Below are 27,738 nucleotides of genomic sequence, written 5' to 3'. Positions count from 1 at the left end.
CCACAGAACTCCTGCTGCCCTGCGGGCTCCGTGTTGGGATGAGAAGCAGTGCATCCTGGGACGAGCAGAGCTGAGACAGGGTCACATGTGCGTGCGCTGAGAACGCTAGTTATGAATTCCAGCATTCTGAATAAGCTGAAGCGGTCTGAGTCCACAGACGGTGAGCTGACGGTAGTCCAGTCATAACAGAACAGGACAGGAACAGGGTCTGGATCAGCAGCCTGGTTTAACTACACTGTATGTGCTGAGGAGCAGTTTCCATTCTTCTCATATTGTGGTGGACAAATGTTCAGGGCTGGCTCGACTCTATAATGAAAACATGTCACTGAGGGGGAATCTTTATGGGGCGTTGGGGGCAGAGTGGAGCCATCCAGGGATAAATATCATGGAGCACTGGGGTTTTGTAGCGTAATGGAGGTCAGTCTTGGAGAGGTGAGGGGTTTTCCAGTAAGCAGGGCATGTCTGTCCTGGACACAGTAAACTTTGGGATTGATTCACCATCCTAGCCCAGATCTCCATTGGGGCGTACAATAATATGCTCCCCATGAGTCAGATGAGAAAATAAGGAAATCTGAGACAAATGCCACACAGCAATACGCTGTAAATCACCACTATATCAATCCGCTTATTTACACATCCAATGCTAGGCTAACACATTTGATTCATGCCAAATTTCAGTTTGAATATTCATACTTCCTTCCTCCACAGTCCTTAAAAATATATTAAATACCGAGCCTGAGCCCTTTTCTATGAATCTCAATAATGAGCAGGTCCTGCCATCCGTCAGGTATCATTTCAGAAAGGTCACGTGTTCTTCTGGCACAGACAAATGACCGAGTGAACGTGATCAGTGAGCGATCGGCGGGTTTGAAACGGCTCAACGGGCTGCTGCTTCCACTTCCCCTTCCTCTCGGGGGGTAATTGCAGGGCCGGCCGGGCAGGCGGACACAACAGCAGTGCGGTCTTTCACTGGAGCACAATTAGAAAGGGGATCTCCTCTGTAATGAGTGAACAGAGTAATGCTGGGGGGAGGAGGGAAAGGGGGCTGGGGGCAGGGGGGAGGGCGGGGGGGCAGGGGGTGTGAATCATGCCTGAGTCAAAAGATAGTAGCGGGGGCCATGGATTTGGTACCTTGTGTGAACTCTCTCTCTCTCCCCCTCTTCTCCCTTTTTTACTCACTCCCCCTCTCTGTCAGTCTCTCTCTCTTTGTGCCTGTCTGTCTCCCTGCCTCCCTCTCTCCCCTTCTCTCTCCTGCCCTCCCTCCATCTGTCCATCCATCTGTCCCCTCTCTCTTTCCTTCTGTCTGTCTATCCCACTTTGTCACTCAATCCCTCTCCCCCTTCTCTCTCTCTCTCTCCCCCCTCTCTCTCTCTCCTTTCCATCGCTCCCTGTCCTGTGCTTTGATGTGTGATCAGTCGTGCCTGCGAGCATTCCTCCAGGCTTCCTCGGGGCGGGCCCCAGAAAACAATGGACCCCTTTTTTTTTTCGGAGGGGTCGCCTTCACCTGCACCTGAGCGCCCGGGTCCTCTCGCTTCGGGGGCGGACATGAAAGCGGCCGCGGACTGCAAAGCGCTCTGGGATATTAGCGCCGTGACCTGACAGACGAGCGCAAGCCAGCTTCCGCACGGCCGTGTGCCAAACTTCAGAGGGCCCCCACGCGCTCCCCCCTCCCCCCCCCCCTCAGTGAAGCAGCACCGTTCAGCTCGGCCGCAGATCGACGGGCTCAGGTGCAGGAGTCTATTTAAGGCCCCGTTTATTAACGCATAATCCGAGGACGCTGAGTCACTCCTCAGAAAGTGCCAGCTCATTAGATTAGCTCGTAGCGCAGCTAGCACTAGCTGCGTGAGGCGATATGGTGAAATGTTTCCCTATGACAGAAGCATGGATTTTGACGTTCTTTTTGCATTCGTATTTTTGCACGTGTGGACAGCGACCTCACAATAAGCTTCAGTTTTCGTGCGTACGTGTAGCGTTATGTGGCCTTCCTTTGCGGTCTTGCTAATGAACCAGGATGCGTGCAGTGGTGGGAGAGACAGAGGGACCGCATCTGATTCCAAGCTAATTTCCCAGCTGAACCTCTGCCCATTCTAAAAATATCACAGTGGGAATATATACACACACAACACAATGTGGGCTGCGTTCCACCGATTCGGAGTTTGTGATCTATTGCTGAAATGTGGGGGGGGTGGGGGGGTTTTGGCAGTTTCAAATTACATCAGCGACCAGGGAATGATGGAGACCGCTACACCTATTCCTGTTTAAATGAGCAGGGGAGGAGCCGTAAAAAAAAAAAAGGAAGCCGTTTTTATCGTTCGAGCCGGTGATAAATCGAGGCGATTTTGGAACGGAGCGTTTGGAGCGTTCCTTTGGCACGTCCCGTCTGCGGGCCATCAGCAGGGGGGTTCCAGTCTGGCCTCTTTTCAGACGGCAAGTTTCGCACGTCTCGTCTGCACTTCCTCCTCCCCAGAACTCCCCGTGTGTCACTCCCTTCTTGTGAAAAATCGTTTGGATGACTTAAGCGCAAAGTTTCTCGCGCTTACACACACTTACTAATAGCTTTCTCTTGCTGTGATGTACTAGCACGAGGAATTTCTCCCATATCATTTTGTTGGAGGTGCTTTTTAATCAAAGCGGAACGGTACAGAAAAACGGAAACAAGAATAGGTCACATGTTTAATTTAATTAATCTAACCATTACGAGTTTGGAGAGAGAAGACTGTTATGTGCTCTCTTACTCAAATGCAATGCTAATGGATACTGCTAAAAATACTGCTTATTTTCTCACCATTTTTTGTATTTTATTTTTGTGCCAAATTACATGCCATGACAGTGATCTTCATTCCTGGTCCTGGGGGCCGCAGTGTCTGCTGTTTTTTTTTTTTTGTTTCTGCCTTAATATCAGCAACCAATTTCAGACCCAAGTAACCAGGTTAGGTGAGCTAACTGTGTAACCGACTGCTTTACCCGATCAAATAAGTGCAGAGGAACAACAAAAACCAGCAGACCCCACAGCCCGCCAGGACAGGACCGAAGATCACTGCCTCATGGGGACATTTTAGCAAAGCTTCAAATGTTGTTTGTTTATTTTTCTGTGAGAATCGTTCGCCCTTGGACACATGCTCAGTAGCTGAAGATTCTCTCTATTTGTGTAAGACCACGTTCCCAGACTTCAGACAGTCAAACCGTGACCTCCAAGCTCTCTCTCCCAGTAGCCTCTCACGTGCAGCCTTTGCCGGGTTAAACAAACAATCAATTTTTAATTTAACTGAACTGCATACCCGAACAAAAACAAAATGGATGCGTAATGTAGACCTGTAAGTGGGTCTCGGGTTGGACGGCTTAAGAGAAATCCTTGCGGTGTTTTTCCTTGGACAGGCAAGCTACCTGCTGGATATGCTACAAGCTGAACTGAATTAAGGGGAGGACATTTCCAACAATTAGGTCTGCATTAGAACGACAAACAGCTCCACCATACTGCGTAGTTTTAAAGCTTAGGGTGAGGTGAGCATCTGTAATTCCTCTGTTCTCGTCTCAATGTAAACCCGAGGACCGCAGGAAGTCTTTTCCTGTGCTTGAATGTGACTCCACAGTTGAGTGGCCTAACATACTTCAGATGCCTTTGGCTCAAATAAACACACTGGTAGATAAAAAAAAAAAAAAAGAATAACTATGAATAGATGTATTTTGTCAGAAAAAGGGGTGTGGTATGGGTCCGTTTTTGTTCTCTAAGGTACAACGTTCTCTCACTGGGTCATATTTGTACCTTAGAATAATAATCTAAAAGGGTAAATAATCTAAAATGTGCACAGCTTTGACGGTACTGCCCCAGTGACAAGCCATTGTACCCCTATAGGTACAATTTTTTTTTTCGGACAGTGACTATGAATGGTCAATAAGGACACCACATATAAGTAAGTCTCCCTGTTTATCACCCATGATGAGTTTCATTTGACTCACTTGGAGAGGGAGAGCTGACTAGGAGCATGGCGAACACCCAATTTATAAACACGATTTTTTTTTCCGTCGCCAGCACGGCCACAGCTAATTCTGTGTTCTAAATTAAAAGTGTAAAATTGATTGTACGTTTCCGTATTAGATTAAGGAGATAAGCTATAATCAGAGGTATGTGTGCCTGTTTCTCTTGTTACTGAATAAAGGGCAAAGCACAGATGTCCGATCCAGGGAGGATATCTTTGTTACAGAACCAGACGTTCTTGCAGATGGCTGTACCAAAGGCCACATGCCACACATATCTAGGAACAAGAAAAAAAAAAAAGATTTCCTACTTTCTCTTGTAGGTCAAAATGTGGTGGCAGCTATTCTTTTTCTACCACAGCACCGCCATCCCCCCCACCCATCCACTTTGGCCCCTCCCACAGCTTGACACCTCCCTCAGCAGTTTGGCGCACTGCAGTCCCAGAATGCCTCACGTTTGCCATAAACCTGCCTTCTACCACGCAGCCCTCTTCGGGTGCTGTGATCGAGGTCGCTGCGCGCACCGTGCGGCTATTTTAGAAACGGGAGAGGGCCCAGACACTATAGGGGAGGTAAAAAACCATACTGTCTCTATCTCTCTCCCGCAACAGTAGCAGACTACTTTGGCCTGCACTCCTGTTTAGTTTGAGCTATTATTTCCCTTAGTTTTCTGTCTGGTAGTCGGTGTTTCATCTAAAAGTACACACAAATCAAACATGCTAAATTGGTCTTCATTCAGCACTTTTTACCCTCCTCTCAGGCTAGTCAGAAGCGGAATAGCCACCCAATAAAACAAATAGACTTTTAGTGCCATTTTAACACAATGATTGAGTCTTTGTAAAAAATAAATTATGGGAGAATGGTGCTTGATGCTGAAAAAACACCCTATTATGGCATCAAAGCTATGCAATGGAAGAAAGATTCACACATCTGCAAGAAATTACACTTAGAGAGTTCGAGTGGTTCGGTGCTCGTAATTTTACTCATTTCCGATAAAGAGCATGAGCTTAGTGGGCGAGTTTAACTGAAATTTGTAGCGAAAACACAGCTCTGTGTCATCGACAGTCCATATATCCACGAGCACTTTCTTTAACTGCCTAAATTTGTCTCGCTCGCACGATCTTATTTTCTCATTTTGCACATTAACACGAAAGTGAAGAAACGCGAACGACCAAACACTCACACACACACACACACACACCACGTCAATTAATTCCTTTCTCTGGCTGCTGCTACTACGAGAGCAGTAAAGGGGGGGTCCACAGTCAACTCAGCAGGGAGAAACCATCACAGCCAAACCCAACTCTGAAGCATTCCATAGTAGGACCTTCATGGCTTTGCAAAATGTACTCGACCCGCAACGGCCACTGAGCACACGCATGACAAATGACACACGCATGACACACCAAGCTCTGCAGCACTCCAGGGGAGGCTGCGTGATGCTAGGCCGGTGGGACTGAACAATCCAAAAACTATTCTATCTGCCTTGAACGGCACGAAGTATGAATCATTTAAGTTGAGACAAAGGAATCTTTTCTTGTGCTTAGCCTTTGCTTTTAAGACGCTACATGGCGATGCCGTCTGGCTTCACTGGAAAGCTGGCATAAAGACAACTGCAAAGCTGATCGATAAGGTGTGCGAGCAGTAGGCCTAACGACCTTACCGCCGTCACTCAGGAGTTTAGCCGCGTGTGCGTACGCATAAGGGGCCCTGGCTGTGTCGGGCGTAAAACGAAACGTAGTCCGAGCTTCTCGCTTTATCGTGACGAAATAGGAGAGGTCCCCTTTAAATACCGCCAATAAAGAGCGCGCTCGCGCGGCGGCTACCGGCGCTAGCAACCGCTTCCAGACACGGCCCCTCCGTGGGCTCACCGCCAACTTTCCATATCAGCGTGGCTGTGGAGAGCGTGGTGTAGTACTCTCTCCCCGCTGCAGAGAGGGGGGGGGAGAGAGGGAGAGAGGTAAGGGAGAGAGGGAGCGTGAGGGAGAGAGACAGAGAGAGAAAAGGAGAGAGACGGAGAGAGAAAGGGAGAGAGAGAGGGAGAGACAGACAGAGAGGGAGGTAGAGAGAGAGGGAGGGAGACAGAGTGGTAGGGGAAGAGGGAGAGTGAGAGAGAGAGACAGAGAGAGAAAGGGACAGAGACAGAGAGAGAGCGAGAGAGACAGAAAGAGAGGGAGGTAGAGAGAGAGGGGGGAGGGAGACAGAGAGGTAGGGGAAGAGGGAGAGAGATAGAGAGAGAAAGGGAGAGAGACAGAGAGAGAGAGGGAGAGACAGAGAGAGAGAGCTGCACTGAGAACGCTGTCTGGAGATGATGCACAGGACAGGAGGGTGTAGCGCGAGCAGCGGGATTTGGGTGCAGCAGCAGTAAAACACACACGCTCACCGAGGGGGGGGGTGGGAGGGCGGTTGGGTGCCTGAGCGGGGAGAAGCCCGGCGAGCGATGAGAGAGAGAGGGAGCGGCGCCAGCGAAGCGGAGAAAAAGCGTTCCCTCCAGCGCGTGGCCCGGCGAGCCGCAGGATGTCCCAGGCGGTGAAGCTGCTGCTCCAGCGCTCCTTCAGCGATCACATCAAGCACTCCCGCGCCCGGGCGCTGGACCTGATCAGCAGGGGCGCCAGGGAGAGGCGACTCGCGGGTGAGCCCGGCTCCTTACTTACGCGCCCCCGCGCCCGTCTGCGTCCGCACGCCTGCAGCATGAATGACAGGGGGACAAGGGGGGGCCGGGGGGGCGGGGGACAGAGGGGGACGAGGGGGGGGGGACAAGGGGGGCCGGGAGGGGGACAAGGGGGGACGGGGGGGGGGACAAGGGGGGGACGGGGGGGGGGAGCTGATCAGTCAGGGAGGTGGGAGGATTTCTACTATGCATGTTTTTTAGCCCTTCACTTATCCAGTGTCCTTGTGATTTGCCGGTTTAATTTGTGAAATTACAATGAGGCCACATGATCATGCTGAATATATTAAGTACTTGTACTGGTATTATTTTATTACATTTCTTTTTTTTTGACTAACTGCTTAAGTTTTAGTAAAACATGACAACTCTATGACATTAGTGAATATCTCAGCAGTGCACATATTGTAAATGAGCAATCTCAACCACAGAAAAAAAACATCCGTTTGGTTATGATGTCCGGAGCTGGGAGATGATGTTAGCTGCTCGATACAGGAAATTGCTGTGTCATCTCAGAACTGGCAGAGGAGAGATTTTAAAGACCCAGGGAAAATATTGTCAGCAGATGATAGTTTGTTCAAATGAACTGTTTTATTATTACATTTTTGTTTCATTACTGTATTTCGAATCTAAACAGCCTTATGTGGTGTATAATTACAAAGATACAAGAGCATGCGTAGACTATTTATGTGGGCCAAATTGACCGCATCTTGTTTCTAAGTGATGTCATATAAATAGTGACTTCTGGGAAATCTACAGAACACTCTGGAATATGATGGTTGTGAGACAGTTGTAAGAAGGGAAACCCATATTAATATGGGGTATCAGTATATTTATTACACAAGAAGCATTTATAAATGTCTTTATTATGTAACATTTTACTTAGAATCAACAGGGCTTGCATTAATAACATAATTATTCACATAGTTCTATCATCACCTTTTTCATATTCTTAACCGGACTCATCGGTTGTTTTGGTTTGTGTTTGTATGTCTTTACACTTTAAGAGCAAAGGTAATTTCTTTTTGGATTTGCCTCGATGAACCCCATTCCCTTCATAAAAAGCAAGACAGGCAGCGACGCGTGCAATTCACTGGAAATGAGTTTGTAACGCGTTTCATTTTCCTGATGAAGGAAACAAGCTTCTGGAGTCTCCTCTGGCTCACACGCAGAATCATCCTCACAGCCAAATTACTGCCAGGGCTCGTTTGAGAGCTAACGCCACTCAGTATCAGACCACATCTCTTTATTTCTTTTTCTTTGATCACACGCTGATTCCTTCTAGCCAGATTTTGACCCATATAAAAGAAAACATTTTCAACAAGATGTGTGACTCTGATTCTTACAAGGTGTTGCACAGGCGTAAAACGTGTCTGTGTTCCGTTCAAATCGTTCAGAGGAAATCCAGTAAAGCACTCACAGGGCCACAATGTCCTTGGACTGTCCCAAAGTTTATTTCAACAGTAAAGCCGTCCTCTTTTCTTCCTAACAAAGACAATAGGTGTCAGAATGCATTTCAGGATGGTACTGAAGTGTAAATGGTAAATGGACTGCATTTATATAGCGCTTTTATCCAAAGTGCTTTACAATTGATGCCTCTCATTCGCCAGAGCAGTTAGGGGTTAGGTGTCTTGCTCAAGGACACTTTGACACGCCCAGGGCGGGGTTTGAACCAGCAACCCTCCGACTGCCAGACAATCGGTCTTACCTCCTGAGCTATGTCGGCCTGTGTGTACAGTGGCTCACTGAGTACTTACCCATCTGTTCTGTGCTGCTAGGAACAACTGTGAGTAATTATTACTCTGTGTGTGTGTGTGTGGGTGTGTATGTGTGATTAAGTCTTAGCTTCTAGGCCTAAGCATAAGCTTCTTTACACTGAAACTGATGTTAAGATTCTCAAAACGAAATGTAGAAGCTGCTGATGGTGTTGTGGCCAAAAATATAATTGGTTTTAATTAGATGGCAGGTCTTAGACGGAGCTGGCGTACTAGAAAGTATATTTTGGGAGAATATCAACTGATGCACAGTCTGCTTGCTTGGCACATCACAACGCCTCTGTGAAAGTATAATTGTGCAGTATGGCTTTCCATTTCTAATAAGTGGATCAGCCCTAGCCAGGAGTTGTGAGATGCATTTGCCTGTGCACTAATGCTACACACAAGACCACACAGACTCACAATTACGTTAATCCCCTTCTCCAAAAACCAACTGTTGCTCTCAAAAAAAAGAACAAAGCAGCACATCCCACATTCTGTTAAAAAACAGATTAATCGCATTGAACTTATTATTTATTAGGCATTCGATAATCTGAATTCAATTCCAAGTGGTTTCAGCTACAAAGCCATAAACATGTGGTATGTGCAACTTTGTTCTTTTTCTTTTTTTGAGTGTGTGCTTGTGTGTGTGTGTGTGTGTGTGTGTGTGTGTTTGTGCGTGCGTCTTTTGGATTCTCTTTATTATCCTTTTCATGTCTACCCTTTAAGGTCCAAAAATAACCAAGTTTACAATGTTACACAAGCCATTTACAACAAACATCAGTGTGGACAAATTGCTTATATGTAACAAATTGATTTTTAACTCTTGTTTTGATCTACAAAGAAAAGTTTTTCTTGGAAAAGAAGCCGTATTACTAGTCACAATTCATGTGGCACAATTATAACTGCCTCACTTTAAAATGCTTGCTTTGACTGTGTTCAATATTGTACATTTTTCAATGTACAGCTACATTTGAAAATATTTGTGAAGTTGTGAAGTAACGTGACTTATTGAGCAAAGCAACTCAAAGTAAACAGAGCGCTTTATCTTATGCTTTGGGTTGACAGAGGTCCTGAACGCATTCCTCATTTTCAATGGACCTCGCTAGTACAGCGAGTACAGCTCTTTTCATCCACTTATAAAAAGATAAATACTCGAATACAGTGCGTCATCTGCTGCAGCTACGCTCCCAGAAGAAAGGGTTCCAAGCAGCTCCTCTATGTCTCCATAGAGGAACCACATCTACACCAAGGGGACTTTGTCAGGGCATAATGATAATGATAAATGATAAAAATGAAGCAGAGTAGTAATCTGGGTTAAAAAATGGTGAAAAGTAGCCAAAGGGAAAAAGAACAGCGGGGAAGGAAACCCCTTTTCTGTGAAGCCAAACTTTCCTCTTCCTCCTCCTCCTCCTCCCAGTCAACTCCCCATAGGTGTTATGGTGCACATGCTGAGGCATCCATTTTGTATCTGTGAGCGCACGTCCATTGACTCATTAGAATCAAGACATGTAATATTGTACAGGTAATTGTATGAAGCTTTGAGTGGTCAATTATATCAATTAATAAGTCATTTTATTAACTAAATACGCTGCGGCAATCTTGTAAATGAATTGAGTGTGTAAATTGCATGGCAATTAAAAAAAAAATTTTAATCTTTAATCAGCTATGCGGTTCATGGTTTTCAATAACAACTGTATTACGTAATTATAATGGTAATTAATTCAGGCAGCAGTAATTAAAACAGTTAACATTCCACCTAGACGTGTATATGTGTGCAGGATAAATACATTCCAGATGTTCAAAACCCCTCTAGCATTACTGAACACTTTGGCCTATATGCTTTATTTGCGTTCTCCTGGTTTATGATTTGAGAGTCATAAAGTTCTGCACATTCTATGGACTTTCCAGCTCTATGGCAACCGCTCAACAAACCTCCAGAAACAAGGTTGCAACATGTAAGCAATATCCGTAGGTAAATGTCAGGAACAGAACTTCTCTGCAATCTGACAAGCAGAGGTGTGGGAAAGCCGCCAGATTTAAATCCTGCTCCGGGTTATGAGTGAACTGATTTATTGATATTACTGTCAGCGTGCTATATTTCATTAGAGATAAACGTATGTCAGAACAGCTGCTAATAAATGTTTCTACGATTTTTTAAATTTGTTAAAAATAACCTGTGTCTCAGTTAATGAAAATATAGTTGAAATATCGACATGTATTTCTGTACAATATACCATATTTCACACTGCTCTGTTTTAATTTTATGAATGAGTAAGAATGTGCGAAATTTTTCAATGGCTAATTTTTCCAGCTCTGAAAAAAAAACCAGTGAAATAAACAACAGTTTTTATATCACATTGCCTAAAACATCTGATGTGTTAGCATTGTTGCTAACAAAAATGCAATGCACATTTGTTGAGGCACAAATGTGTACTGAACAAAGATCATGTTCAGAATGAACAAAGATCATGCACCGTGTTTGGCTGGCACATGGTATGACTGCAGTGCGTGTTAAAGCAGGGGGGTGCTGAAGTTCACCCAAACGTGTTTCGTCTTGAAGGTGAATTCTGCACGTGAAAGTCACACGGCTGTGGTCTGCTCTTGTGAAAGCCACGGACGGGCACGTACCGTTGCATGTATCACGCTTGGCCTTCGAATGACTGGAGAGATGGTTGGGGGAGGGGGGGGTTTCGCAGAGAAGGAACGTAGGCATGCTGTCTTTGTTTGCTCTTCGTGTTGGGTCATGCTTGTGTTGAGTTTCTTGGGGGGCTTCTTTACACCTGACTACCGAAAAATTGGGTCACTTTATGGCCCGATGCTCGAGCTAAAATGCTGCTAATCAGCCATTACGGTCAATATTCATATCGCTTTGGAAGTTCTCCTTAAAGTGAAGTAAAAGTTTATATACAATAAATGCTATTTTAAGCACCAACGGTACATATTTTGTCAGCATTAAAATGGCAAATATTAATATATAGGACTTGTTAGGTATCATTGCCTTCCCCCCTCAGATATGCAGTGGAAATGCAATGAAGCAATACTCTCGAAGTACTGACAAGAGATGAAGGGGGTTTCTGAAGCGTCAGCCGCAGCTGTGGTAAAGAAACATGCCCTCATTACCCTGGGAAATGTCCGAGCGAACGTCGTGTCTCGAGCGGTGCCAGTTCACGTCATCGTTATAAATCGCGACTCGTGAAGGTACGGTCGGGTGGCAACGCGACCCCCTGGCCTCTGCCGGGATTTCGTGCGCTCCGCGCCAAGGCGACGGGAGGAATCCTGGGTAGGCCGTAAACGGAAACCGCTCCGTGACAATGCGCACCGCATTCCTGTCTGCCCTTACACGCGAAAAAACGTTCCCTCCTTTGTCCGCGGTTTTGTTTTCCCGCTGAGCGGCGGGACACCTGAACCGCGGCCGTAATCCCGAAATACCGCTCAGCGCCTCGCCCCTCGCCCCCTCTCCCTGACATCACACCAACCCTCAAGTGCAGGAAAAGTCCCCCCCTCCCCCCTCCTTGACCCCCGCACTTTGTCAACGTGAAAAAGGAGTCGTCATTATTTCAATTACTGGTTGACCTCAGAAGGAGCGCAACTCTAAACCGAGCACGCTGAACTCAGAGACCTTCCGAATCTGAAGAGGCGAGCACTCAGCTTAACTGTAGTCTGTGTGTGGTAGGCCCCAAACCCGGCCCCAAACCCATCCCCAGCCCCCCAACCCACCTGCAGTTCAGTTCTGTTCAGTTAAGTTTCAAGTGCAGTATGAGTCTGTAGACAGGCAATGGCCAATATCCACAGGATTACTAAACGGGGCGTGGCAGTGGCACACATTTGGGCGGGGCACCATACGCTTCTATATCCGGCGGTAGAGTGAATTACATTCGGCCAAGTTAATTCAACATTAATACAGTTGCATGCGATATAGCCTACCACTTTCCAAAAGGTTACCCGTTATCGCCAGTGAAAGATTTGCCCCCTCCACCAGTCAGTGCTAGCTCATATGTAGGACCGTGTAAGCAGTGTGGAAAATAGTCACTGATTCAATAGCGAGGGCATCAGAGGAAACACTTCAGCTCAACTGATTCTCACACAGAAAGTAGTTGGCACAGTGGTCACCAATAATTGGCTATTACACATTGCAGATATTTAAGGCTTTAGCTTTTGAATTGTTTCAGTGCAAGAGCCAAAAGTAGATTAAAACAAAACAAGATGCCCCTCACTAACTTGTTTGTGGGGTTTTTGTTTCATTGTCAAATTTTTGTCTGCAATCCAAAACCAGAAAACCAGCTGGTTTGAATTCTGCCAAGTAACCGCAGGCACTAATTTATTTACTTTTATATCAAAACACTAACTCGCAGTCAAAACTGCCCATAAAAGTGAAACTCTTACCTCATGAAATAATCTAATTCTGCCGATTATTGCTTGACACTTGCATGAAAACAGACTGTCATTTTGATTGGCCCACAAGAAAGTGCTGCCATCACCCATTTTGGCTGATGGGAATGTTTTCAGAGAGTGGCAGGGTCCATATCCCATATTACATTAGGCTACGTTTCTTTAAACTACTTCTGCGAGCCTCCCCCTTCTTCCCCTTAAGAAAACACAGTTAGCGAGCTTTTAACAAGCTGTGATGCCCTCTGGCAGTGTGCAATGAAAGCCTATATTTTACTGCACATTATAACACATTGGCAGACTATGGTCTTCTAATGAACCAAGAATGCAATTTCTAGCTTTACATAAAAACACACGCGAGTGTGCTATTTGAATGTTTGCATTTGGAGTCCGCTGAGGTCCGAACTCCGGTCTGGTCGAAGCGCGTGTCTTAGTCACTCACTGTGGGGATGGGCCCTGTACTTGTCCAGTGTTGTTCATATTTGTGTATACTGTGAGTGCCTGAGTCCTAAGACATCACCCCACAGGAACACAAATGCATATTGGGCATATTTCTGCCTGACTTTGTGGGGGGGGGAGGGGGCGGGGGTAGGCTCCAACTCCCCTCAACAGAATCACTGGAGCTGAACTTTAACCAGACTGAAACCAACCCAGCAAGATAACCTCCCGCTGACAGGGCGGCTGGGTCTCCTCTGCCTGATCTGGGGAGAGAAAGGCTGGTGGTTTTGGGTTTCACTGACCGCCACGGTCCTCTCTCTCTGTCTCCACCGGGGAACGAGAGGAGGGGCTCATGACGTTCGCTGTTCGATGGCTGTCCAAATGATGTGCTTTCTCTTTGAGCTTTTTGTAGTCCCCCGTACGTAGGGAATGAGCATTTTCTACTTTTCTAGTTTATTACCTAATAGGCCTATAACCCGCTTAAACTTTTTGATTTGCTGTGATAGATCCCTCACTACATTTCTGTTTCATCAATTCTACCTTTCTGCACCGGATGGGCCAGTGGAGGATGGGCTTCCCCTCTATAGCCGGGCTTCCATTTTGATCAGCCAAATTCAGACCAGGTTTTTTTTTCCCCCACATTTTTGCCCTTCTGTTACTCTGTAAAACGTCTTTGTGACAGTTTTCTGCAAAAAAGCGCAACACAAATAAAATTGATTTGATTTTGATGTGATTTGATATTTTGATTGAGGACAGAGAAGGGAGAACAATAGGGAAGAGCTCTGCTGGAGGTCCTGTCTCGATCCCCACCAAGTCCTGAACCCGGCCCATCGCCAAAGTGCCTGGGTGTTTCCAGAGCTTGGCTCTTCCTCCTGAAACTTTAGGGAGGGTCTCTGTGGGGTACGGTGGTCACTGGCAGGGACGACGCGGAATGCCATTAAAGCCGTCGGGGTCCTGAAAGGAAAGGGGGGTTCCCTCCGGGGCCCAGGGGGTGTGCCACCCGGACACAGGAAACGGGGGATCTGAGAGGGAAGGGGATTAAGTCATCCAACTGAGTCTTTGAGCAGGAAGTCGGCCGGGCCCACAGCACAAACTCCTCACAGGGAGCCGGACAATCAGCCGCTCCCCCCCCCCCCCTCAAAGCACCGCCCCCCGGAGGAGCCCAGGGAGACTCCCGGTGAAAGAGGCTCTGTTGCGCAGCGGTGAAAGACCCACCATGGCCATTACGCCACGCTCCGCCTTTGATGCGCTTTGCGTTGGCCACCTGAGCGTTCGTGATGGGTGTGACTGGGCCAAGAGGAGTGCAACTGCAACCCCGACCCCCCCAGCCAGCCCGACCCGCAATGGTTCCCCAACAAAATTTGATATTCATTATGCATTCATTCAAAGAAAAAAAATTAGAATTCAAGAATTTAAATGAAGTATTAAGATTTTCATTTAATCATCCATACATTTCAAGAGATGGCTTTCCCATGACAAACAAGGTTTCCTTTTTAGGAAGAAGGTCCAAGCTCTGTTGCTTCCATTGCTGTTTGTCTTTCATATGATTAGGTCATCAATTCTGGAGAGAGAATGTGACTCACGGAGCAGAATATTTCTGTCACAAGAGGGGCTAAGGCTGTCTTTGATATCGCAACGCAAATAACTTAAGCATTACCCAAAAAATAAATAAATACAAACATTTGCAAAGTCTGTAAATGGCTGCATATGTCTCACAAAAAAAGCCCGTTCAAAAGATCAAAAAGAGTCTTAAAGCGCATTCTGCTCTTGGTGTTCATGAAATCGAAGAGAGATTTCATCCTTCTCTTACAATATCACAACAACCGCAGCAAGTGTGATAAGCTCTATTCAACTAATAGTTTTTTCCAAATGTTTTCACCTTTTATCTTTTGGCTTGCCAACAAGTTGCTGCTATGTAATACAAGACATGTGTATTCTCCAAGACTCTCTAATATAGCTACAAATAACGATGAAAAATGAATGTTTTGAATTTCTTCTGCAAGTCAGAGGGCTTGCAGAAAATCTTGAGCTCATACAAGAGAGATATTGTTTCCCAAATAGTTGTGATCTCCTGCCCACCCAGATTGCTCAAAGAAACGCTACCATGAGTCAGGGGTCAATTGTAAAGTTAACCTCAATAGTGCAAGATAATACAGGCTTTTTTTAAATACATAGATGAAGTTCAAAGGTCATGCCGTTGAATTTCTGGAGCACATACTAAAGGGAGCAAACTGTTCAATGAGTTCATTCTCATTTATCTTCTATTTTATTCAGTTTTGTTTAAAATGTTTTTTGTTTCATTTTTTTTTACCAAGAACAACACCTTCCTGTGTATTTGTGCGTGTGTGTGCATGCCTTGTACCCAGAAAAATTTCCTTCAATGGTAATGTGACTTTGTGTTTGTTTTTCAGTCAGATTAATAAAAAATAATAATAATTCACAAAACAGCAACTAATAATAAGATGTTTTTTTTTGTTTTTGTTGCCTTTGGCCTTTTTGATGGCCTTGTCCCTATCACAGTTTCCACTGTGAGGCTGTCTCTCTGGGTCTGCTTCATGGGGGTCTGCTTCAGCAGCTTATCACACTGATTCCCATCTCCATGCAAATGAGCGAAGTGCTGCTGGTCTGTGAAAAAGGACAGAAGCACACGGTCACAGCACGCGCCGCGTCCCGCTTTCAGTTTTAATAAATGACCGATGAGTAATTAACTTTTTTTTTTAAACTCTGGTTCCCTTTGGACTGTCATTGTATAAATATGCGACTACCCCCCCCCCCAAAAAAAAGAGGAAAAATTAGATGGATTGGGAAACTGCTTGTGAAACAGCAGTGAGAGGCTCACAGGACAGACTTGGGGGTCAGATCCACAAACGAAGTGTTTTCATGTACTCCTCTGCCTGTAATCACCCCCGCCCCCAACCCGGCCCTGTTCCCATTCGCGGCTCCCTCGTTCCCACCATGCTGTCTCTCACCTCACATCTCTGCCGAACACAGAGGCAGGCGCCGTTATCTGCTGCCCCTCCACTCCCAGACCCCCCCTCCCCCCGCCCTGCCCCCCTCCCCTTAAGAGCAGAGCTCTGGGGCTCCGTGTGAACAGCGAAGCCAACACAGCCCGGCCTTTTCACGAGCACTCCGCTAGATCCGCTGCCCTCTCCCTTCCCTTCTTTAGCGGGGTGGAAGGGGGTAGAAAAGACCCTGAGGTTCAACCCAAGACCATATGTCCCTGTTGCCCCACTGGCCAGGGCAAGGGGTGGGGGGTGGGGGGGGGCTTTACAGCTGGAATGTATTAATACGCACAATAGGATTTAGCCTTGGTGCACTCGACCCGCCCCCCCTTCCCAGAGAGAGAAAGCCCTCCTGGCCGACTCCTGTTCATTGTCGCCCTTTCATTAACTCCAGAGTAAATAAAGCCACACTACAGGTCACTGCCATCGGGGGGGGCGAGCCGCCCAAATATTGACAGTGCATCAGGTCGCTCCCGACAACCTAAAAACAACAAGACATAATCTGCCATGAGCGGGCTTCTGTGAGCCTGTCAGATAAGAGGTTTTAACAAGCTGGCAGCACTTACCACTTTAATGGTGCCTGTTCTTACAGGTCCCTTACAGATCACGGTAGACAAAATGGAGAACTATTTCACCTGTACACTGGAATTACAGGTGACATTTACAAGTCATTATTGTACTACCTCACTGCGGTGCGAAGTAGTTCCAATCTCGTAAACTGGTGATAAATTAAGAGGAAACTGCACTCATCAGAGTATAAAAACAAAACGCATAATCATACAAATACAGCTCCCTAAATTTAAAATATGTTGTGATACAAAAAATATCCTCAAACAGGGTAATATAGAAGCTACAGCCTTGCTTAACAGGGCAAACATGAAAATGATAACTGCCTCTTCAGGCACAGCTACACTCCAGTTTAAAAATAAACTGGAAAAAACGGTTGACACGTGCAAGAGGATTAACCTCCCACAATTTAAGAAATAGAGCATCTGAGCTGACAGTTGTTCTGTGGAAGTGCATGCTGGGACATGCACATTTTAGAGTCCCAGGCGTTCAGCTTGGCAGCTGCCATTATGTACATCCAGAGTGGTGTTTTATAAACGTTTTAAGCTGAAAAAAGTGTTTTGAGGCACAGACGTGACAGAAACAATTTCTCAGTTTGGTGATCTAACCTTCAGTTTCAGTGGATGGAAATGGTGCATTCAAACACAACTTTGTTCATTTTAATAATGCAACTTTCTAAATTCAAATTTACTTCTTGACTGACTGTTAATTTTGAGTCTAATTTTGAGCCTTGGCTGGTTCAAAAAGAAAAAGTATCCTACTATGCAATGTAACCCTTTCGTCAAGAGAATGCCATTGAATTAGACTAGCACAAAGAATAATATTCTATCCGGTTGATCATCACTGGAACCCATTTTAGAATAGTTTCAAGCAGTCTGCCCCCCCCACCCTACATGGTCCTACATCACAGAGAAGTCGGGGGGTTTTTGAGTTCCTGTCCTTCCCCATTAAAGAGGGGAGGGGTGGGGTGGGGCGGTGACTCAACCTGCCGGTAAATTTGTCCACGAATCAACTGGCGCAACATGGGCCCGCGCTAATCGCCTCTGACCGCTCGATCTAACCGCACACCTGCACCGGTCCCAGCGTGACGCCTAATCCAATCAGAGCCCTTTTCACCGAATTTCACAGGCGGCCGCTCCAGGGCTCCAGGTCAGCAGTTAATAACGATGTTAAAATGTCCGACCTCCTCTGTTACTCCACCCCCCCCCCCCCAAAACTTCCTATTTAAACACAGGACCCCCCCATCCTCCCCCCTGCCCTTCTCCACCATGCGCATTTTTATTTTATCATCCTGTGCTGCTAAGTAGGTCAGGTTGTCCTTGGAAATAAATGAGCCAACTGCAGCCTCTCGTTCGGGGCAGAAGGTCTCTTATCAGCCAGCTTTTTTTTTTTCGGAGAGACACCCCCGTTGGTTGGTTCTCATCATTATTTTCGCGGAGCGGTTGTAAATCATCAGGGAAATGGCGCACTGCGCGGCGCGTGTTAAAACAGGAACGGCGGTGTTGAAACTGTTGAAGCCGAGCTCTTTTCGCTCCTCCTCCTCCTCCTCCTCCTCCTCCTCCTCGTCGCGCGATTGCCGAAACTCGACAGCACTGCGCTTGACAAATCATCCCCGGTCAGCAAGGTCCTCTTCCTAAGGAGCCACGGCGTAGTACTTGGGGGTCAGACCAAATCCCAATATCAAACCACCCTCTGGCTGGTATAAAGGCAACACAGCCTGACGAGAGTTGCGGTTTTACAGTTTGGATCTGTGCTCCTGCCCTGTAAAAACACAGTGGGGAAAATGCGCTTGGCAGCACTGCAGCATAGGCCCCTCAAATCCATGACGTTCGCTTAAATAGGCGGTGTCAGGCTTAAGCCTTCAATTTGTCACGCGGCCCGTTTCGCGGCGAAGGCCGATCGCAGCGCTCAGCTGTTCGTGCTTCGTGTTCGTTCCCGTGTCAGAGCGGACAGGAGCTCCCGTGTGCTCCATCAGCTCGGTGGCGATGAAGCACTTTTACTTTACTCCACAACAGGTGGCCGTTTTTTCAACTTCACGAAACTGCAGCCTAAAAAACTACACTACGAAAAAGCCAAATCCCATTGACTGTTTGGTGCAGATCCAGCCAATGGGATTTTGCTACTAATCTGCAGATGGGATTATAGCTGTATTTCAAACATCTTAACTAAATGCGATGCTGAAGGCAGCCGCACAGCTGTCGAGAATTACTGTGATCGCTTTTAAACGAAGCGTTCCAAAAGGGCCTTTTCCAGGTGTGTGTCCATGGGCACCTCTACACGTCTACAGTTAATTTGCTGGGACTCATCGCAGTACTTGCTAAATTGACTTGCACACTTATCCCAGTGAGAGGCGCGAAATGCATGCATGTGCCTTCGTGAACATAAAAGCAGGTTGGGCTCATGGTATAGATCACCCATTATTTACGATACACTTCAAAGAACAACCCCCTTAACTCTGATACAAGTATGGTTGTTCCTGAAAAGTGTAAGCAAGAGTACCGTGTATGTGGCTTGTTGTAGAATAGCCAGGGCTGGTGCACCACAAATGTGCTGAAAATCGATCAGTTGGACTTAAAACTCACCCTATTGTTACCACCGCTGTTTACTGATCCTGTCCCTTAAGGTTATGAACTACCTTAACTTCATGACACAAAAATTTGGCGAGTGTTGCCATCAACTATTGGTTATTGGCTTCTGGGGCTACAGTTGTTTGCAGTGGCAACAGTTTTGTAGACAGGATAACTAAACCCCTATGCCCCAGCTCAATAAATTCCTTGTTGTCTGATTCCGTCCAGCGTGTATTTACAGGAAACAGAAACTGCTCGTTAGACAACAGCCATTTTCAGCTGGCTGCTGGCAGTATCTGACTTCTATCAGGCATTTAAAGAATGCCTGATACCCATTCGCGGCTCGCGAGGCACTTGCAAATGCAACTGCACATGTGCACCGTCGCACGTAGGACCTGACACAGCGAACGGGCGCTAGGGGGTTTAGCTGATGAATGATTCCAGTGTGCAAATGGCAAATTTCAGCAGATTCAGCAGAATTTCAGACTCTCAGCAGACCCTCTGTAGACTTTAACTCACTGAAATGAAAATAACAAAACCAGAGCGCAGATCAAAGTGTGTATGAGGCGTTACTGCATATACGTCTAGAGGGTGGAGGTGCTTTACCTCACCTCAACATTAAGAATAGAAGAAATCTGCATGCTAAAAAAAGGGCTCTATTCCTCAACATTCTGAGATTTCTTTGTGTTCTTACAACTGCTTTACACAGCCGGGAATGTGACGGCAGACAAAAGGCAATTTCAGGGAAAGCTATAACACATGCCCACCACAAGAGCACATCAGGAGCTAAACAGAGGAGTTAGGTCCACCGTTTGTCCATACGGCTCTGTGGACTATTGGCTTAGTTTATCCTGAGCTGCCTGTCCGACAGAAATGGCTCTGAAAGTAACAGATTAGAGGATACCTGCGAGCTTTATTCTGCAAAATACAAATGAGGATATTGTCCACCATCACATTTATCTTCCTGCCGCTGAACACAAGAGGTGGTCAACCCTAAATGCAGAAAAAAAGACATTTTGTAATAACGTGATTAACTGGGTCGTGTGAAACGGCGCCTCATTTTTCAGAGGAAACGGAGGGCATAATTTTGGCCACGCTCCGGAAAATCAGGTATAATCAAGATAACAATGCGTGACCACATGCTTACTTGAGTGTACAGCTTAATCTTTTATCTCCATTATGTCTTGTTTAGGCTCGCCCACCTTCCACACCACACACAGGGTGAACGAGGAAAACGTTTTTTTTTTCTTCTTTTTTTCTGAAAATGAAAGGAAACACGGCCTACATCTAAGAGGCATACATCTGCCCTAAAGTTGACTAGTTTCTGGGACCTCATGTACAGTAGTGTATGACATGGAAAGAAGAGGAGGTACATGTATTTTCATGTACAGTATAATGGCACACAACACTTTGCAGCTATGATTTATATATTATTTCAAAAAATTTGGCACGTGTTTGGCAGCTGGACAGTCCCCTATTTGCTGTGCCAGGTCACTGTTGGCTACTGTGGTAAGAGTCAAATCACATGCATTTGGTCAAATATCATATCTAAACCCTCAGCATAATTAAAGCCCAGAAAATGTGCAGTAGTTTCTTATAAAGTGGTTAAAACTTGCAGTATTTTGGAGAAGGCCAGTTCGTTGTTATGAATGCCTTTTTTAAAGACTCGTGACTTTTGTTACCTTTAACGCGTGCCTCGTCTTCTCTTGGGGAAAGCGCTTCGTATTGCATAATTACAGCTATAAATCATCACATAGTTTGCATGGCGGCGTGACACAGCTGATGTTAAGAACTGCGGTAGCGAGATTGCTGGGCCTACCTCAAAGTGACCTGTGAGTGCTTTCAGCGAGAATGCTGCCAACTCAAGGAAAAAGCAGCTATGATGTGCTATTAAGGACGATATTTAATTAGAATCGGGAATTTTATACAGTGCAGAGCAGCTCTGTTCTCACAGAACCATCGCTCAACGGATAATAGTCTCCCATTATGTGAGATGTGATATGCAATACCATCGTCGCTATATGATTTCATGCAGAGAATTTGTCTGAAGTTAAGGCTCAAGTGAGCGTTTTTCCGTGAAGCCCCTCCTACACTCTATCCGCTGTATTTTAGTATAGTCAATGTAAAACATATTATCATAAGATTGTTCTGAGTCTGTGTGTGTGTGTGTGTGTGCGTGTCTGTGTGTGTCTCCGTGTGTCTCTGTGTTCATTGTTCAAACACCACAGTCACTTGCATCTTGAGAAAAACAGCCATATGGTTCTAAGGACGCAAGCTTCAAAAATCTTGGGGGGTGAAATGAGCAGCCTTGCCATATTCCCTCAGCATCAACTCTGACTCTCTGCCAAACTATTTTGGAGAGCTTCCTGTGCATCTATGTCACCCTCTCTGCCTGCTTGGATTCTGCTCCTGAGCTCAAAAGGAAATCTTCACATTTACATTACCAGACTTAAGCAAAATGTGCCATCTGTATAATACTACTATCACAAAGAAACTCCTGGAACGAAACCAGAAGCCATAATAATAACCGCATTGTAAGAGGCAAACGTGGGAACCCAGAGAGGCTGGATCACGGCCTTTTCTCTACATCTTTTCAGAGTTAAGCAAATAAAGAAAAACATGTTGTGAGCATTAAATATATTTCTGGAACAACATTCTGCAATATGTTTACCCCCTTATATTGTATGGTTATAGCAGAAATGGACAACACAACACCAGTAAAAACATATTTAGAACAGATAGCCTATGCGGTAACGCTTTCTTTCTCTGAAAGTAAACAAGGACAAACTGATGGCTATAGCATGACTGACTGATTGTCTGACTGCAACGCGCCTGGAATTTTGTTTTATCTTTTTAGACGAACGATAACTTTGAAGTCGATCCTACATTTGATATCTTAACTGTCCCTGTAACATGTGGTTTCTTTACTTGACCTAGTGTTTTTCACATTTGTCTCCCTAAATAAAGTTTGCACGTGAACCCCTAGACAACAATTTTGATTCGATACCAGTAAAGAAAATGGCAAAACAATTATGTTTGATTTTGGCCTCTAAAATTCCAATGAATGTAATCTTAATCTAATTTCCCCCGTGATTTCTGCAATTGCCTACCCAGATTGTGAAAGCGCCCTCTTCCTACCAAACAAAAGCTTCTTGTGAGAATGTTTCTCAATGTAGTAACATTTGGAACCATCTCAGTAAAAAACATTTTTTTCCAAGAATCTAAAGGTTAAGGGTGATCATCACAAAATGAGTGTGCAACACGAAAATTCCTCCCTAGACAGTTAAACAAGGGCGTTTAAAAAATAAATAAATAAAAAATAAAATCTTCCACACACTGGAATAATTACCATTTTTTCACCAGTCCGAACTCATCGAGTCCCAAAAGCTTTTGACGGGTGACCGAACGGTGACTGTGCCGACAGACGTCACACAAGCTGCTGTTCTTTCCTGGGTTAACGTGGGAGAGAAGGAGCATCTCTCCGATACGCTGCTCGCGCACTCTCTCACCCGCCATTCACTAAATCAACATGTCCCATATCTCCCAACCCAGGCATGACTAATTTAAAGAGTATGAGCTGGACATGTTCCAGCTCATTCAGTGGTTTTTACTTTTGTGGGGGGGGGTGGTTGGTTACCCTTGAAAATAGCAAACATTACTCATAGCTTTATTATGAAATGTTTCGAGCTTTTCCATGAATGCAGTTGTCCATCCGTTCGTATGACGCAAGACATCCCTGTGGCTTATAATAACAAAAACATACATAGTTTCAGAGGAGTATTCTCTCCGTACATGACATACATCTAAATACGTCCCCTTAAGTTTGAGTCCTGTAATACAGTCCTTCGGAATAAATGTAAAACAGGTAAATGAGATGGTCTTGTCTTTAAAAACAAACTGCGGAAGACCCAAATTATTAAGGAGCACGTTTCCAAGAAGAAGCTTGTGAAAATTCTTCATACCTATCTGCTTGTCAACAATTCCTAAGCTAACCCAAACATATTTAACAGCTATGACGCACGAGGAGCTGCTGTAATGACTTCAGAATCACGCAATAACCCTCCAGATATCAAAATACAGGACAATGCTCATATTTAACACGGACTACACTGTTCTGTTGCCATATATTATGCATATAAAATAAATTGTTTTCTTGTTTGTCATGGCTGAAGGGTTGAATATTTTTTGGGTTGGACTATCCGGCCGAGCTCATTTTATCGGTAAGCCTCGCGCAGAATACTGCACTGCGGGTCGAAGGCGTAACGAAAGCGTTCTGTGTGCGCGCCGCGCAGCCAGAGATCTGCCGGAGATGTAGCCTACATTTTTACTGCTTCCTGGCAAGTCACCGTACGCCGTTTTTACTGTCGAGATCCGGGACAGAATGTTCTCCGGGCCTCCGCAACACGACTGCCTTTCCATTCTGCTGGAAGCAACCATGGAACCGTGTGTGGAGCTCACAGCGTCACTCTCGATTCGAGAGCAAGAGCTTTTGCCAGAACGAAACTTCATCCTGCTATCCCATGTCTGAGATTCTACTAAAAAAAAAAAAAAAAAAAAAATCTATAAAAAACGAGATCTTTTTTTTTTGAAGAACAGTGGTTCTGAAGAAAGTCACAAATGTGTGTTGGCTTTCATTGTTACTCAGCACTTAACTGATCAATTAATGCACTTGGTGACACAGCCAGCTCACCGCACCTGGTTTCTTTGTTATGAATTTGCAGCTGCTTTGAACAAGAGCCAGGAGGCCCTGTGGCTCTCCAGGACCAGGGTTGAGGGCCAGTAGTTCAGAGACAGGACTGATGTTTTTCATAGGTCAGTGACCACACCATACTTCTCTACTTCTGTCAGGCCCTCTCAGTTTATCCTCCCTTTAGATCCAGAGGAAGCGGGCCAAAGTTAAGCAATTTTCTAACTTTGCTCACAGATTTTTTTCATAACTAGGCCAGGCCAAAGTTAGCTGAGTCAATATAGGTCAGCGTGACCAATGCTGTATTCACATAAGCATGAACTATGTGAGCAAGCCTGATTCTACATCTACACTGTAAAAAAAAAAGATCTAAAGATTTTGGCAGTATTTGTTTGCATAACGCAAGCAACAGTGGAGAATAGTTTATAAATACTTCTCTTGAAGCGTGCTCATAACATAAGGAAAATTCAGTCTGTGATTTTTATATAGGGCCTATATAATGATGTATTGGTTCATTACATGATATTAACAAAGGAGTAGCCTATCTCAGAAAGAAAAAGTCTTGAAAAGGGTAACTGTACACTCCTATCAAATAATAGAAAACAAGTGGACAACTATTAAGCGTCACTGTTGCAAGATAATGTTGCTACCAGTTATAATGCCCAAAATATAGCAGTGTTTGCAATGATGTGTAGTTATAAAGGTAAGACAAGCACAGATCATAGTTGAGTTGTCAGGTTTCTTCTCACATTAATGCATAACACAGAAAGCAGCACCAAACGCAGTGGTATGTATCAGAAAACTTGTTTTGTCCCCATCATTTCAAAATAGTTCCAATCATCGCACATCATATTTTCAACATTTCTGAAGTCATTATTCCATAGCAATCATGTCTTTTTCCCTTGATTAATAACGCAAGTGTACAGGGTGTGCGCTATCAAAACACACTCGTGCAATGCAGTGGAGCTCAAGGATATCAGTTGGTATTTGAAGACGGGGCACACCCTGAATGTTTCAGTCCAGATGATTCATTTCTTTAATATAACACAAATTCCAGGTCCTCTAGAGTGCCCACTATTACCCCGCTGGCATTATCATATGACAGCTCGGACAGACAACCTGCTAAAGTCACATGATATCGCCAGGTTTTATGGATCAAAACACTCCACTGCAGACACGGCCACTGGCCACTGGAGCTTGTGTTGGGGGAATTACCAGACCTTTATTTTTTTTATTCCGATGAAGGCACTGGTCTAAAATCATGGTAATGTGATCTTTGTTAAATCTAATGATAAGTTCCTGTCCGTAATTTTGAGTCATTCATTTAAAGTCACTCATTTCTCTCTTGACATTGTGACTTCTTTTATTTTTGGAGCGATCAATTAATAAGGACATTTTGAAATGAATTATCATTTATAGTTATGTTATATTGTATGAATTGTACTTCCCTTAAAAAAATGCAGTATGTGACTGGTCTTTAGAGACACCCAGTAAACTGCTTAAGAATTAACATACGATTATTTTTGTGTGATATTTTAAAGCTTACGTGGGTGTGAATGTTTAAAAGAAAATGAATGGCATCCTTGTAAATTTCCCAGGCCTATATTTGGCTTGTGAAAAAAAAAAAAGAAAGTTTGGCCTGCCTATATTTCTGTCCTATTATTCTCAAGGTTTAGAAGCAGGCATGAAATGGGGTTAATATTTATCTCTGTATATTAGTGAAGGAGATCAAAAGGGAACCCTATCAAGGCTGCAGTCGGTTATTTCCAGCTTGGAAGTGAAGACAAAAGACGCTGTGTCTTGTCCTATCCTCTGAGGCCCCGTTGTCAGAGTCTACAGAGTCACAATGTCTTTAAAGAGCACTGGAAGCAGCTCATCAAGATTATGTCTGCTCGCCCTGTTCATAACAGGAACAATGAAAATGGTTTTGTTTTCGTTTGGGCCCTGTAAAAGATATTACAATGATACATTAATACGCCCCTCTAAACAGTCAACAGAATGAAATGGAGGAAGTGCCCGGAAAATGCATGCATTTAAAATCAAAAGAAGGTATGTATGTATCCATGTCTGTCAGTTAGTATGATCGTATATTATTGTGTAACTTAATACAGACCTGTTCGAGAGTACATATCTTGTTGTGGTGTCTTTTTGTAGGGCATATTCGCTAGTGGCGTGGTCAAGGAAAAGGGTGTTGCATTTAATCCCTGGGTCCTCAGCTGGCGTGCAACATTTTTTCCTGTTGCACATCACATTTTTTTCAGTTTTAATGCTGCTGGGGTTAAAACTAAAACTGAACTGACTGCAGGGGTGGAGCTTGGGTCTTTAGCATGGGGAGCGAGGGCGGGGCAGGGCGCTCTGTAGGGGCCTTTGAGACCAAATTATTTTAAAATTCACGACTGGAAAATAGTTGATATCCTATTACAAACATAAATCAGGTATTGTCACATATTGCGACAAATATCTAAGTCTTATAAAACATCCAGCGAACGTTTGCTAGAAAGCATATTCTGAAATATAGTTAAACAGTAGACAGGACCATGGACAACAATACACAGGCCTATTAAAAGGTAGCGAAGACACGGCGATCTAAAGTTACAAAACGGACACAGCGTAAGCAACACAGAGACGCAAAACGCAGGCCGTCACATGCACGCGCATACACAAACGCACACGTTTGGCGTAAATAAATAATATGAATGTTTCACTTACCAAGTTGTTGACTCTGTTCGGCTGATATACTCCAGTCCATGCTGTGGTTTGCATGTGTTAACACCGCATGTGTTAATTGCATCATCATTAGCAGAACACAGTAATAATCCAAAGGTAAAATAGAACAGTATGCTCAACGGTTCATTGCTAGCTCCACAGGCTACTTGCTAGCATGAGCTGCAAAGTTTGTACTTCCTCTGCCTTCACGATTGTCATGCAAAGAACACGAGACAAATACTTTTTAAAGTGGAACTCAGGGGGCAATTAAACTTTATCATTCTCTCACTCCGTACGCTTTCCCGCACCGGAATCGTACGTTTAGTGCATTAACTTATCTAACGTTAAGTGTCTAAACATAACTTTACCTTCACAAGTAGGCCCCAGCTGTAGGCGACATGCTACGTCAGATCGATTCCAGGCGGATACACGTCATCAATCAAATATGACAGGGTTTTTGTTTTCATAATAATGAATGGTGATTCATTCTAATTCTCACTAATGAAAAGGCTCAGCTAGAGAATCTGTTTTCATTTCAGCTGTGCTGCAGGGCTTTATAAAAATAAACAACAACGGCTCAGGGATTTTCCGGCGTTAAATGAAATCATATTATACATAATGTGTTTTTTTAATGTAAAAACATGTATATAATCCGTTTTTTGTTTTGTCTTCATCATCATCTTTGAGAGAGAGGGAGAGAGAGACTGTTGTTAATTAACAAATAATGTTAAACAATGGACATTCCGGTCGTGGACTCATCAAAATATTCCCACAACAGCAACAAGCAACATTTTTGTCCCCCAAAAAAAAAAAAAAGTATTTTAGGTAACTAATATATTTGACCCATTCAACAAGCGGAAAATACATAAAGGGCAGGATGTGACCTGGCTGTGAATCTTCTCCTTTGCTTTTTCATGGGATTCTCTGTAGCCTGCTCCCCCGTCAGCGCTGTGCTGGCCTGGCCATGTATGGGAAAATCTTTCGGCTT

At 44.7% G+C, this 27,738-nt stretch overlaps 1 protein-coding gene and 1 long non-coding RNA gene across 3 annotated transcripts in view; one reads left to right on the top strand and one right to left on the bottom strand.

Annotated features, from left to right (window-relative positions):
• LOC135259997 (rho GTPase-activating protein 7-like) overlaps positions 1 to 27,738 on the top strand; it is an 80,187-nt gene that overhangs the window by 28,621 nt on the left and 23,828 nt on the right. Inside the window, exon 1 of one of the 2 annotated variants that reach the window (XM_064345024.1) lies at positions 6,396 to 6,607. The exons of the other annotated variant lie outside the window; for it this stretch is intronic. Within the exon in view, the coding sequence (XP_064201094.1) occupies positions 6,493 to 6,607 (115 nt within the window). The 5' untranslated portion in view covers positions 6,396 to 6,492. Of the gene's footprint in view, positions 1 to 6,395; positions 6,608 to 27,738 lie in introns of those variants that run through there. 2 annotated transcript variants of the gene reach the window in all.
• Positions 15,469 to 27,112, bottom strand: LOC135259998 (uncharacterized). The gene is made up of 2 exons (XR_010331445.1): positions 26,754 to 27,112; positions 15,469 to 15,846 (listed from the first exon to the last, which is right to left on the bottom strand). It is a non-coding gene; the product is annotated as an uncharacterized LOC135259998 (long non-coding RNA).

The sequence above is a fragment of the Anguilla rostrata genome, chromosome 7 (genome assembly GCF_018555375.3).
Source record: "Anguilla rostrata isolate EN2019 chromosome 7, ASM1855537v3, whole genome shotgun sequence".
Classification (NCBI taxonomy): domain Eukaryota; kingdom Metazoa; phylum Chordata; class Actinopteri; order Anguilliformes; family Anguillidae; genus Anguilla; species Anguilla rostrata.
The sequence above is the reverse complement of the archived record's forward strand: the minus strand, read 5'-3'. Positions and strand labels throughout refer to the sequence as shown.